General features: G+C 53.2%; 1 protein-coding gene across 5 annotated transcripts in view; it reads right to left on the bottom strand.

Annotated features, from left to right (window-relative positions):
- NSMCE1 (NSE1 homolog, SMC5-SMC6 complex component) overlaps window positions 1-14,340 on the bottom strand; it is a 32,994-nt gene that overhangs the window by 4,303 nt on the left and 14,351 nt on the right. For 4 of the 5 annotated variants that reach the window (XM_067706331.1, XM_067706334.1, XM_067706332.1 and 1 more), the window contains exons 3-5: window positions 4,225-4,346; window positions 3,378-3,455; window positions 2,021-2,167 (exon numbers count right to left, since the gene is read on the bottom strand). In XM_067706331.1, coding sequence (XP_067562432.1) covers window positions 2,021-2,167; window positions 3,378-3,455; window positions 4,225-4,346 — 347 coding nt within the window. The remainder of the gene's footprint in view (window positions 1-2,020; window positions 2,168-3,377; window positions 3,456-4,224; window positions 4,347-14,340) is intronic. The other variant, XM_067706335.1, reaches the window with a different exon arrangement.

Raw genomic sequence — 14,340 nt, 5'->3', positions numbered from 1 at the left:
ACCACACCCATGCCGACCACTTCAGAAAGCACTCCGCCCTCGCTACACAAACACCTGCGTGCCACCACCGTGCTCATCCTTCAGACGGGAAACAGGCTCAGAGGCGAGAGGCCACTGCCAGAGGTACTGGCAAGGCCAGAGGAGGACCCTGGGGTGTCTCACCACCATGCCCTCCCCCTCCTCCCGGGTCTGTTCCTTTGTCCACATGAGGCCGGAGGGGTCAGTCAGCACAGGGGGTCCCCGGAGGCCGTCGGGGCTGCGGAGGCCAGCGCTCAGGGAACCCCCAGCCCTGGAAGGACGCACCAGCACCTCCACTTCACTGAGGAAGAAGCAGAGAGCACAGGAGGCAGGGCCCAAGGCAAGTCCAGCGGACCCCAGAGGCGTCCTTTCCTTCTGTCGTCCCTGCTCTGGGCAGCAAAGCATCAGTGCCGGTAAAGTCGGGCGCACAGCCCTGCACCGTGGTGGGACAGCACCTGCATGTGCGAGACACACATGACCACCCTGCGGCCCAGAGCCGGGCACAGAGGCTGCGCCTGGGCAGCAGAGGGCGAGCTTCGGGGGATACGACGGGTGTTCGTACCCACACAGTCCCGTATGAATACTGCTATTTCCTAATCTACGACGATTTCTTGTATTATTTTGGGGGTAAGTTTTAGATAAATGCTGTTCCCCTGGAACTTCATCTACCCACCCGGTCGCCGTTCAGGAAGTAGTACCTCCAGGAGTGATGAAGTACAACGATGAGGTCACAGTCCCCAGCCTTAGAAAGCCTGGCCCGAGGACACAGCATGGTCAGTTATGACCCGCGCTGCCCGAGAACATTCCATATCACCAGATCCACCCCAGAGAGGAAGAACTGTGACAAAGCAATTGATGGGGACCTGCAGTCACCCAAGCTGGGGCCTGAACGTGGCTCTGCCACTTGCCGGGTGTGGGACTTCACCCTGATCACAGAGCTGCAGTGGGTTTAGCTATAAAACAGAGCTAAGGGGCTCCCCGCCCTCACAGGGCGGCTGCGAGGACCCAAGCACGTGCTGCGCAGACACGCCCAGAGATGCTGGCAGCTCCCCCTCGCCCCGCCCTCGCGGCTGTGGCCTCTTCAGACATTTCCTCCCATCAGGCAAGTACCTCAGGCACTGAACGTTTCTGGTCAGGCTACCAGGGCCCGCCCACCCTCTGAGATCAGTAACTCAGAACACTGTCGCCAGGACTCCAGAGGTGAGCTCCACCCCAAAAGGAAGTGAAGCATCGTGTCACCACAGCAGCGGCCTCCCACCAAATGAGGAAGTTGAGGGACTGTCTTGGCACGTCCTGCCCAGACACAGGCCCCCGAGGGGCAGGACTGTGGTGCACGAGGCAGCGCTGAGCCTGTCTGACTCGCGTTTCTTGGAAATGGTGGTGTGTTTGTGGAAAAAGAACTGAAACATCTGACTGCTCCAGCCAACAGAATTAGACACGGGGCATCGAGAAACTTGAACCTCTCAGATTCCTACAGCTCCTCTCCAAACGCTTATCTACACGTCCCCTTTGCTGTTTAAGGGCCACCATCTAACTGAAAGAACCCCACAGCGCTGGCCCTGGGTAACATGACGCTGGCAACGATAACCAGGACGGGGATGGCGATTCCCGGGAGGGCCCAACACTGGCACCCAACACGGCGGCTCGCCCCGCCCCCAGGGGCGCACGCCACCCCCACAGGAACACGGGGGCACCCGCGCCAGGGTTCAGGCCCAGGGCTGACGCCAGCGCCGTGCTCCTGCGCGCCACACTACGTGGCCTGCCTGGGAGCAGAGTCTGGGGCCCACGGCTCTGCCGCTTCCAGCTGGGGCTCCCCCGGGTCACGTGAGTGAACAGGAGGTTCCAGTCCTCCTCGCAGGGTCACTGTGGGCCTCAAAGCAGAGAAGGAACCCAAACGGGCCTGGCTCAACAGACGTCCGTTAGATACAATATGGTTTTGGAGGAAAAACTGTGATTCATTCTAAAAAGTGAGCCAAGCTGGAAAATCCACGGCACGAAGTACCTCAATCAGCCATTTGTTTTGTACGAACTTCTGCAGCACATGCTCGGCTTCCTTCTTCCTCATCTTCTTGCCCTTAAGCTGATCAACCAGGTTCAAAATATTTGTGGAAGATGCAAAGCCAGTTTCTGAGTCAATAATCAGTTCCAACTGGAAGAAACAGATACCACATTCATCTATTAAACTGGCAAAAACAACTTTCAAGCAATAATACCAATTCTGGCAGGGGTGCAGTTATACTATTCCTATCACAGACAGAACTGTAGGACTCTTCAGGAAAATAACTTAATAATATGCATCCAAAGCCATAAACAGTTTTGACCCAAAAGTCTCTCCTGTAACACCATCCCAAATCAATGACCTTAATGCCCCCCCAAATCAAGAAGGGTCACTTCACCTCCCTGAAGATGGAGAAGCTGAGGAATGAATGAATAAGGAAACGGGGCAGCACCCCTCCTACTCAAAGGTGGGCAGGCCATCAGGGCTGGTCTGAGTGGCAGGCTGGAGTCGGGAAGGGCAGGAGAGCAGGGTGGGCTGCGAGAGCACGCTCGGGAGCTGCAGAGGCACTGTGGACCCAGGGCCGCGAGAGGCCGGCCGGCCGGCCAACTGCCCTAACACTTCTGCCCACAGCAGGGCACAGCCACTGGGAAGACAGCTTTCCTGCACACACAGGTGTGTCTGGCATCTTAGAGCCCAGTTCTCAACCCTGGCTGCTGATCGTCCCCAGGGGAGGCTTAGGAAGGAATGATTCTAGGACTCGGTCAGTCCTCAGAGACTTGGACTCGACAGACCTGAGGCCAGAACGTCTGCGTTGTTTTTACCTCCCCAGTTATTACGTTGCATCCAGAGCTGAGAACCACTGTCTTGACCGGGTGCTCAGCCAGGTGCGTGACAAGGTGGCTGAGGGAACAGCTCCAAAGCCAGGCAGGCAGAGCAGCGCTTCACAAATGCGCCTGTGCAAACGGGTCGGGGGCACCTTCTTAGAATGCAGGGTCACATTCAGCAGCCTGGGTGGGGGCTGGGATTCGGCCTTTCTAGCAAAAGCTCCCGGGCGATGCTGCCACAGTACCAGGCAGTGACACCTGCTCACCTGCATCACACACCCAGGAGGCCCACTGTTGCTCAACCAGCTGGGGTCAAACCCGGACCAGCCTTTATTTCCTAGGCAGCCGTGGCAACCTCCCCAGCAATCACCTGGCAGCTGTGAATTCTGGGCAAGGCGCTTGGTGACATCCCCCTGCAAAGGGCTTTCTCGGGCAGCAGTGGTGACCCTCTTAAGATTGCAGTTTCCATTTCCAGTGAAAGACAGGTATTCCTATAAGAAGCCCAGCTGCTGGGCAATGGGAGTTACTGTACTTACAGCCTTTCTAAACAGATCCAGCTCATTCTCTGCAAAATCTGAGGCCATTTTAGAAATTGAAGTTGTTGCAAGATTCACCTAAAAAATAAGTCAGCGTGAGGGTCAGGCTGTGCCCTTCACTTGTCAGTTAATTCACTTGTTGGCGCTCTCTCCCTCCCTGCCTCCCTCCCTGCCTTGCCAGTCACGGAGCACCTGTGTCCCGGTACTGTGGGCCACAGGGATAAATTTGTAACCGGTCTTATGTTACAGGCTTAAACCTATAGCTCAGTCAGTATGTCTAATTTTCAGAGATTTTAGAATTCCCAAGATCGTGCGATATCTTCCAAACTCAGATAAATTCAGGAAACTTGTCTGCATGCTAATGGAGCTTCAAATGCAAAAGGCACTGGGAAGTCTGGCAGTAAATAAATCTGATTTACCAATTTGACCCAGCATTTCCATGTTATTTGATTCTATAACCCTTTCTTCCATGGACAACGTTTGGGAAACCCTGGGCTAGAGCCCCTTTCTGTGTGGGCCCGGTGGGTAGGAGCCTGATCTCCCTTGACAGCCTAAGGTGGTTCCCGAGCCAAGGATGGGGGTTTGTATTTCACCTCCTCCCCTAGCTGGGAGGGAAAACCTGAAAACAACAGGAGGCCCCAAATATGTCTCAGTCCTTAGCGGCCATGCACGTTGTTGCTTTTCCCAGCTTCTATGTCTTGTTCTAAATGAAAAGGCATCTTATCCCTTTCTCCCTCCAAGCCCTTGGTGAGGCGGGTGCACCTGCATTCGCCCCAGTAAGGAGGGCACGGGGCTGTCTCCACCGCGGTCCCTCACACATCCACCAGGGGGCTCTGTCTGCACTCACCAGCGCATAAATGGGTCTCCCGTCATCTTCCGTGACGCCTTTCTTTATCTCGATATACAAAGACTCCAAGACACTGTTAATGTTGTTGATGAAGTCCTCCAACTTCTCTACGGTAGCAGTGCCTGGAAATAAACAGGCAAAAGCAAAAAAGGGGGAGGGTGCTCCATCAAAAAAAGTGCAGCTTGTTTCGACCCCGCTGTCACCCTGAACACGGGACAGCAAAGCCAGAAATGGGTGGAGGCCCTGGTCCTGTTGGGTGAGCGCCAACGCCTGTGGCTTCTTTCTTCCTGGAGCAAAGAGACAGCGCTGTGAAGTACAAACGCCTGGGAAATGGCATCTGAGCCTGCTGAGGTCTTCCTGTCTTGGCTGGCAGCCCTCGGCCTCCTCCCCAGCCCCAGTTCCCTGCCGCCCTGTCACTGTCCCCACTCAGCACCTCAGTGCAGTGGGTATCACAGCCTGACTCCTCCGTAGAGCCTCTGCCCCTGCCTGTCCTCATGCACGCGTCAGGTCCACCTCTATCCTTCCTCCCTTTATTCGACATCCAAACACACATGGAACACTGGCACACCTGTGCTGGCCCGGGGCTGCGACAGTGAAGAATAACGACGACAGGGTAAGAACAGCAGCTCACACGGAGCACCCACCCCGGGGAAGGCCCTGATCTGAGCACTTTTCACGCAGTAATGAACCCATCCTGCCTGCAGAGGGGGGCTCACTCACCCAGCGTTACACCGCCAGGCACAGCGAGCAGCGGGGAGCCCTGACAGCACGGCCACAGCCCCTGACCTGTATGCCAGCCACCTCGTGCTGCCCCTGGTGACGCACAAGGCAGCAGCACCCTCTCCAGGGCCACCAGCCTGTCAGAGGAGGGGGTACGGACAGAGCCCGGGGAGCACCGCAAGGGGCTGGGGTAGATGGACAGCAGACTGGCAGGGGAAAGAAGGACGGCTGGGAAGGCTGTGGCGGCAGCAGCAGGAAGCAGATGGCCCAGGGCCCCACGGGCCAGGGGGCGTGTGCCTTTCCTCCTGTGGGACATGGGAGCCTCTCAGAGCTGGAAGCACAGGAGAGACATGGTCAGCCTTGGGTCCTGGAATCACCCTGTTGTACTGTGAGACTTTTTTAAACCAAACGTATGTATTACTGTTTTCACTTATTAAAATAATTAATTTCAAAAGATTTGTGCCTTAGAAAAATCACTGTAAGAAAAAAATAGCGGGAAAACAGACAATATATAACATTATGTTAAAAACAATAATAAAACCAACAAAACAATATGCAGGAAAAAGGCCAGGAAGGTTACCCACAAAACTGATGAACAAGGCCATTGCTAGGAAGGGAACAAAAATGAGGAGGTCATCCCAGGGCACTTGAACTTTATCTGTTTGGCTTCTTAGAAAGGTACTTGTAAGCTCCTTGTATAGCTAAATATTATGAAAGTTTAAAAAACTAAACGATCACACTGGTGGCAATGGCGGTTGCAGCCACGTAAAGTCGGCAGCTGTGACACAGGCACGGCGTCTGCTGAGGAGGCCCAGAAAAGCTAATGACAAAGACCCGGACAGAAATACTAATACGTGAATCACAGGCAGGATCTAATCTTCCTTTACAACTAAAGTTGCTTAAGTTAAAGAAAAGAAAAAAAAGCAATTTAGGGAATTCCCTGGCACTCCAGTGGTCAGGACTCTGAGCTTTCACTGCCGTGGCCCGGGTTCAGTCCCTGGTCAGGGAATTAAGATCCCTCAAGCTACGTGGCGTGACCAAAAAAACAAAAAACGATGAGGAAGAAAGCAATTTAAAGAAAAAATTTGTATTAATAAACAGGTGGTACTCGGACGTGGCAAAAATCCTAACGGTAGCGTGATGATGAAATCTGGCCACAGCTGCTGAAACACCATGATCAGAGGCGTGAAACACGGTCACATTTCCTGCCTCCGTGCCCTGCTCATGCGCCCTCCTCCTCACTCCCATTGACCAGTTACGAAAGCCAACTTGCAGGGCACTTTTTTCCACGAGCTGTTCTCTGCTGCCCCGGCACGAAGTGCTCCTGTGCTTTCCTCCGCTCCCACACCATGCAAAGCATCTCGCCCCGGTGTGTGGGGCCAGCTACCACGGACGAGCCACGCGCCCGGCTTGCTGGAGACCCTTCGGCCCCCGGCAAGCACCCGACTCGAGCCTGGGAAACTCAGGCGCGGGGCCCCCAGGCACGAGGAACCATCTCCTGCCCACCAACAGGGCCTCTGCTTCGGGAGCCAGCCCGTCCGTCCCAGGTGACGCAGTGGCAAGTCTCACATCCCCCTGAAAGCAACAATTCACATTTTCCACTGAAAAGGCCTCTCCTGGGTGTCGTTCAGAAGAACGTACTCTGTGGGCAGATCAAAAGCATTCTGCTACCTCGGACTTTCCTCGTCAGCACGGAGATGAGCTAATAGCCGCCCTGAGCTTTCCCCTCTCCTACCACCTCCAGTTTGCTGTCCAGCCTCACTTTTCAGAAACATGAATGTTCTCAATTTAAGAAAAAAAAGCCCTTCCTACCACTGACCTTGCAGCAGCCGGCCGCCTACTCAGGGGCTCCCGTGGGCTCCAGCGCACAGCGGCCCTCTCGGGGGCTCAGCCACAGCCCTCTGCTGGGCGGACCTGCCTGTGCTGCCCACAGATGCCCTGCGCTGCACCATTACCTGGGAATAAGCTGCTCTCCTGTTCAGCCACACCCCCGCCCTAACTGGACTTCTTGGGGCCACAGAGGCAGCAGCACGGCCGGCCCAGTTCCGCCCCGCCCCTCTGTGGGCCCCCAGGCCAGCCTCTCCGTTTCTCTCATCCCTGAAGGCCACCCGCCACCTCACATCCAACCTCACACATCGAGAACACTTCCCCGCAACCCTCTCTCCACCACGCTTGCTCCAACCGGCCAGGCTTCTGACCGTCTGGCGTCCCAGACACGTCCCTTCCTGTGCAGGCCTGCCCTGACCACAAAGGATCAGGGTTCCGCGCTCTGTCTCTGTCCTCCCACGGTCCTCAAGCACTTCCTTCCCCATCACACTTTGTTCCAGTTACCAATTCTGGCTGCCCCACTCCCTAAATAGACTCTACCAAAGAGTCTTTCTTTACCCCATCTGTGTGATTCTGGTGGGAAAACAAATCCCATAGGCAGAAAACCAGAGTGCAGGAACCTGCAGGGGCCAGGTCCCAGGTCAGCCAACAGTGGGCCAGAACCCGTGCTCAGCCTGTCAGACACCCTCTCAGTCTGAGCAAGGGACAAAGGGATGGCGGAAGGTGGTTCTAGCCCAGTCGCTGCAGGGGGAGGGTGGCTTTGGCCGTGAGGTGCTGCTGTGCTTTCCTGTGCCTGGTGCCCTGGGGCTTCGGCCCATTCCCCAGTCTGGCCACCAGCCAACGGTCAGTCCCGTGTGTTCCTTTCCCAACAGCCTCCCAACACGTTCCTTTTCAGGTTGGCCAGAATTGGGAACTCTTGCTTGCTACCAAGATCCCTGACGTGCCCGTTAAGTGTCAAGGTAACACCAGATCAGTGCTTCCCAAAATCAAGTCTTCAAACCAGCTAATTTTCACTGCTCTGCCCCCTCTCCCTCCCCTCTTCCTGGAGCCCATGATGGAAAAGCTACAGTTGGCAAATCTGTAGGAACAAAGTGGGCCTAAAGCAGTGTCCGAGGATCCATTTGGCCCCAATATCCTATAAGTCCACGGCCATGATGCCGTGCGTGAGATAAAGACCACATCACATGATTCTGAGACAACTATTTCCAGTCTTGGTTCTACCACTTCAAGGGACTTCAGAGAACTAACGAGTAACCTACTCCTCCCTTCAGATCCCGAACCAATTGAGAAAAAAAGATAGGCTTCAGGTAAGTATCAAAATACCAAGTTTTTACAGGTAGAACTGGATCAGAGGCTGGGTCCCTCCACACCAATGACCAGCAGTCAGCAACATGGGATGACCAGCTATAAGAGGTAAAGGACAAGGCCCTGGACCTACCACGGCTGCCTCTTCTCAGAGAGCAAAGAGACACCCTAACCAGGACGATTAGCACCATGGCTGAAGCAAGCAAGGGTCTGTAGATCTTTGGTGCCACCTGTGTTCTCTCTCCATGTAAGCAGGGTGTACCTGTGCCTTTCTTATGGGGTGTGGTGAGGTTGCTACTGTTGGGCTGAGCACAACAGGCCTGTAAATGTGGGGCTGTCATCACCTTAGGATGTGCTGGGCACTGCTCATTAGCTTGGCTCATTGCATCACTGCAAGAACACTAACTCCATAAGGTGAGCTGTTATTATCACCTTTACATACCAGAGGTTAAACAACTCGCCCAGCGTTGGAAATGGAGCCCAGGCCAAGCTCCTGGGCAAGAAGCCACACAGCCTCTGTGGAGCAGAGCCAAGTGTCCTCTGGGAACATTCCCTACCCCAGACCCCACTACATTCCTCCAGAACTTGGCACTGTGCCTTCAGGGTCACAAAGAGGGACTCGGCCAATACAGAAAGACAGAAAGTATCTGAGCAGTGCCTGGGAAAGACGCCACAGGGCTGTGCCCCAAGGCCACGTACAGGGGCTGTGCCTGGACAACATCCATCATTCCTCCAGCCCTGACTACTCAGCCAGGTCACGGGGGTCACATGAGCTGCTGCGGGAGGAGCTAAACTAAAGGCCAAGGACTCAGGAGAGGACAGAACAGCTCTTTCTTCAGCAGGAAATGCCCTTCTTCTGTTGGGGCAATTAAAAAATGGGACTCAGGGCAGTGGACTGGCTGGGGTAGCACTGAGCAAACGGGACACTTCTCTGAGGAGTGAGAGCTGGTTCAATTCATTTTGAGAGGTCGTTTTTTTTCTGGCCACCACTGTTACCTCCTCTTCTTTTAAAATAAATTTTAATTTAACCAACAAACCTCTTCTTGTTAATCAGAGTCTCTGCTTCCCGGAAGCCTACTGGAACCCAGGGTTCACTGCACACTTGGGCAGCAGGAAGTCTGCCGCCCTAACTTCTGAGCAACAGATAGTTTTGTTCCAAACCAGGCACCACAGATAGAAAACTTTTAGGCAGAGGAAATACTATTTTAGGCAGAGGAAATAATAGCAAAAAATAAGACCCCAGGGGACCAAACCACTTATGGGCCAACTTGCCCCGTGAGAGCTCTCTCATCTGCTGGGGCCAGCCGGGCAGTCCTCCTGAGCACTGAGGACGGGGCAGCCCAGGCCCTGGACCAGACGTGGGCACTAGGCCACATCAGGCCCAAGAGCAGACCCCTGGGCTGGGAGAGGCTGGCAGGCAGGCACACTGGGCCAGAGAGGTGTGGGGGGGGTTGCGTCCCAGCCTAGGGCTTTCACCTCAGTTGCCTGGGGAAGATGGTCCCCTCGACACTCAGGTATGTGAGCTGACAACGGCACTTCCACAGTGCGGCTAGTGAGCAGCGCCGGGAAGCGCAGGGACAGAAGGACAGCGGTCTCTCATGCGGCAGACAGATTAGACAAAGAGTTCTCTCCATCTGTATGTCACGTCACTACGTGCTAAAGTTCTGCTCCCTCAGGATCTCATCAGACCCTCACGAACGACCGCCAAGGGGAGCCAGTATGTGGTACAGTCTGTTTTCCAAAAGAGGAAACCAAGGGTCAGAGAGCATAAGGACTTATCCAAGACCACAGGGCCGGTAAGTGACAAAGTCCAGGTCAGAAAACAAACATCTGGCCTTCAGTCTGGCACAGTGACAAAAGGACCTGAGCATTCATTTAAAAAAAAAATTCTTACTCAGATATGCAATGAGGTCTGAGAATTGTGTCAAAATGATATGGGGGTAAGTAACCAGGAGCACAGATAAAACAAGATTAGTCATGAGTTATCATTTTAACTGGGTGACGATGTGTACATGAGGCTGCGTTGTATTAGTCTCTCTACCTTTCTTTCTCCATAATAAAAGGTTAAAAAAATATTTCGACACTCAACAACATAACTTGATGCCTTAACCCCCAGGAGTCTGAATCAAACAAGAGAAAAATGGTAGCGTCTTGTGACAACGGAGATTAGCTCAGGGCTCTGACTGTAAGCTAGATCCCAATGACACGCCACCAGTTTTCAAATTCTGGTGTAGGCTGGAGCCCTGCCATAAAGAGACACGGTGACTGCAGAGGCCACTCCGTCCCCTGACCCACCGGATAAGCGGTTGTGGTTTCTCAGAAGCTGGACTGCAAACAACTCAAAGGAGCAGACTGTGTCACACACATTCTTCTGAGAGACTGAACGTACAAACGGACAAGAAACGTTATAGAAACAGGGCTCTGATCCACAATCTGCAGCACCCAGCCCAGGGAACCAACCCACCACCTAGAGTAACCAGCCCAGGAAGCCAGCCTGCTACCTGTAAGTTAGACCTGTAGGAGGTCAGACCACTATCTCTAGCAACCAGCTCAGGAAGCCAGCCATAAGCTCTGTAATAACTGGCTCAAAATGACCAGGTCTTGGGCTTCCCTGGTGGTGCAGTGGTTAAGAATCCGCCTGCCAATGCAGGGGACACGGGTTCGAGCCCTGGTCCGGGAAGATCCCAGATGCTACGGAGCAACTAAGCCCGTGTGCCACAACTACTGAGCCTGTGCTCTAGAGTCTGGGAGCCACAACTACTGAGCCCGAGTGCCGCAACTACTGAAGCCCACACGCCTAGAGCCTGTGCTCCACAACAAGAGAAGTCACTGCAATGAGAAGCCCGCGCACCGCAATGGAGAGTAGCCCCTGCTCGCCACAACTAGAGAAAGCCCGCGCACAGCAACGAAGACCCAAAGTGGCCAAAAATAAATAAAATAATCTATATTTAAAAAAATGAACAGGTCTTGATTAATAACTGACAGCTTCCCTAATTTCTGTCCCTGCTTCCAACTTAGGACCAACCTGAGAAAGCCAGGTGTGCTCCCGCAACCAATCACAGCCTGTCCTGCTTCTAGACTGTCCGCCTCCAGCTTCCTGAGCCCACGGCCTCCTATCAGGGCACAGCTGAAGCCTTCCCTTTGTTCCTCTATACAGCTTTCCCACTCCTCTGCCTGCCAGCAAGTCTCCAAAACACAAGTCCCCCTGTCAGAGCAAGCTCTGAATAAACAGCCATTGCCTGTTCTCATCTGAGTGGCCTTCACTGATGTCCACACTCTGTACACGTGGGACTTGGCTCAGCACCCCGTTCCCGGCAGGGGTGAGGAAGGTGGCTGAAAGGCACGGGCAGGCCTGTGGTGCCATCGGAAGGATGACTCCGGCCGCTTTCATCCGGCTCACTGCAGCCCTCCTCTGAGTCCCCAGCGCCTCGCCCCTGGAGTGCGACACAGCCTCCTCCAGCCTCCCAGCGTCCACCCTAGCCCCCCACCCGTCCTCCACATGCAGCCAGGGTGAAGCCAGATACCCGCACCACCACTGCCAACCTGGAAGCCACCAGTGGCTCCCGTGTGCCCCCTCGCTCTACTCTTAGCCGCGCTGGCCTTCCTGTCACTCACACCCCCACTCAGCACCTGCACTCGTGATCTCCTTCCACGAGTATTTCTAAGAAAATCCCAGCGCGAGAAATGCAGCCTATGGTCTACATAACAATTCCTATCACCCTACTTACCAACATCCTGGATCTTCTGAGGTGAGTTCCCACCCCCACCCCCAGCCCCGGGACCTGAGAGTAGATGGTAGGGGGAGGGACATACAGGAAGGAAGGGGCAGCAAGGCGCATGCACTGGACGTGGAGCAGGAAGTACTCTGTGCCAGGCACTTCACCTAAGTTCCTGTTTAACACTCATGACTTTTCCATGAGGTAGGTAAGATCTCCTCTATAAAACAGAAAGCAGAGACTCAGAAAGTGAAGAAAAACACACTTTCCCAAGTCCCTGATTTGAACCTGTGTCTTCAAGAAATGGCTTCCCTATTCCTGCCAGTGGTGTGTGTGGTAATCCTGCTGAAGAATCCACTCCCAGCCCTCCCACACACCCACACACCCTCCCTTGTGGCTGGGAGCCAGTATGAAACACTTCCTGGAGCAAATGAAGGCCACGCTTTGGGAGAGCGTGGAGCACACAGAGGCCCCGGCTCAGCAGATCCGCACTGGCCTGGAAGGACTGCTGGGGACCATCTCCCCGCTGGGTTCCTGCACCGCAGTCATCAAGGGCCGGCTGGAACTTGGACACAGTGAGTCCTTCAAGAGCCAGAGATGTGAAAGCCACAAGAGTTTGTTTCCTCGTGGCTGCAGAGCTTCCAGAACCCAAAGACTCTGGTCTGAGCACATCACAACTGCCTGTTATGAAATTCTGTATGTTGAAAAATTCATCAAGTTGCGTTTGAGATGTTACTTTTCATGCTAATTTTATGCCACTTTTCAGTTATGGTCACAAGCCTAATCCCCCTTGATTAACTGAAAAGGCAAGCAGGCTGACGGCGGTATGCTTATTAACTGTTCATCACGGCCAAAGGGCAGAAATGGACAATGAAATCATTAAAAGCAGGAGGAAAACTTATTTGGAGCCAGCATCTAATCATCGCTGAGTCCTCCTTGGAAAGAGAAGGTGCGTATAAACGTGACTGCAGATACAGGATAGAATACTAAACTGAAAGGTGGACAGCATCACTGCCTCACCACTAACACGTGCCACCCAACGATGAGTCTGAGCCCTGAGGCCTGCAGAGACAACAGCGCAGATGCAGTCATGTAAATCCGCAGGAGGAAAACAAAGCTAGGATGAGGGCAGATGAGAGGTTTGACAAGAACGGAAAATATTTATCATCCATAATGTTCCTCTGACACTGTGTTCCCTAATCTATTTTTGGTACATGCACTTCAGTTCACTGGTGTTTTGCCTGAACGTCACATTACTTATTCTGCTCGCTGAAATAATGTTAAGTCTTAATTTTTTAATCTAAGATTTCAGATATTCTACCTAATTTGTCCTGAGGACAAATTGTATGTGACAACTAAATGTGACACATGACTCTGGGGTGGATCCTTTGCTAAAAAAGACAATATTGGGACAACTGGAGAAACACCAATGGGGTCTGTGGACTAGATGATAGTGATGGATCAATGTTAATGTCAGATTTAATGGTTATCCTGCGGTTATTCAGGAGAATGTCTTTGCTAGAAGGAAACACACCCTAAAGAATGTAGGCGTGATGGAATTTCAGATTGGTAACCTACTCTTAAATGATTCAGGGGAGAAAAAGTTCTTTGTACTATTCTTACAACTCTCCTGTGAGTTTGGAACTATTTCAAATTAAAAAAATTAATTTAGGGCTTCCCTGGTGGCGCAGTGGTTGAGAGTCCGCCTGCCGATGCAGGGGACACAGGTTCATGCCCCGGTCCGGGAAGATCCCACTTGCCGCAGAGCTGCTGGGCCCATGAGCCATGGCCGCTGAGCCTGCGTGTCCGGAGCCTGTGCTCCGCAACGGGAGAGGCCACAACAGTGAGAGGCCCGCGTACCGCAATCAATCAATCAATCAATCAATCAATCAATCAATTTAAAAACCCTAGGAGCTTCAGGCAAGGCAGGCCCTCAAAGAATCGGGCACTGACTCAGAAGGCAGCACTGGGCAGTGCTGGGGCCCAGAGTCATTGTGTGAGAAGGGGCTACACAGCACACCAGACTCCCAGGGGTTTCTGCTTCCTGCTTTGTAAGACGAGGAGGCTGGACCCAATGATCCCCTAAAACCCAACTTGTTCAACCAAACAGAACCAGAAAGACCAGCCCCAAAATAGTTTAACAAGGCGAGTAACTCTGAAAGACTCGTTGCTATGAAACTGTGGGCTGTGGCAACTTTCTGCTTCTGCCCAGTAAAACCACATGATCAATGAAACACATTCCAACCCAGAGTCAGGTTCAGGTTCAGGGCCCCCTCAGACCCTGAGCTGGGCAACACCATTCCCCGACGACATCATCAGGAATACCTACTTTCCAAGGGGACGTGGGCCTCCTTCGAAGGCTTCAAAATTCAGGCTTCCATGTTTGTTTTCTTTTTAGGAAATTGAACTAATGAATCTTCCCATAACTACTTGCCAACTCTCTTGGGAGTCAGACTTCACGGTACACGAAGGTTCAACAGCCGTTGAGAATGAAATCCAGTGCTACCGTGTCATCTATGACAAGAAAAAAGGACCTACTACCCAGACA

This window comes from Pseudorca crassidens, chromosome 15 (assembly GCF_039906515.1).
Source record: "Pseudorca crassidens isolate mPseCra1 chromosome 15, mPseCra1.hap1, whole genome shotgun sequence".
NCBI classification, from domain to species: domain Eukaryota; kingdom Metazoa; phylum Chordata; class Mammalia; order Artiodactyla; family Delphinidae; genus Pseudorca; species Pseudorca crassidens.
Note: the sequence above shows the minus strand (reverse complement) of the source record. Positions and strands in the feature narration are given on the sequence as shown.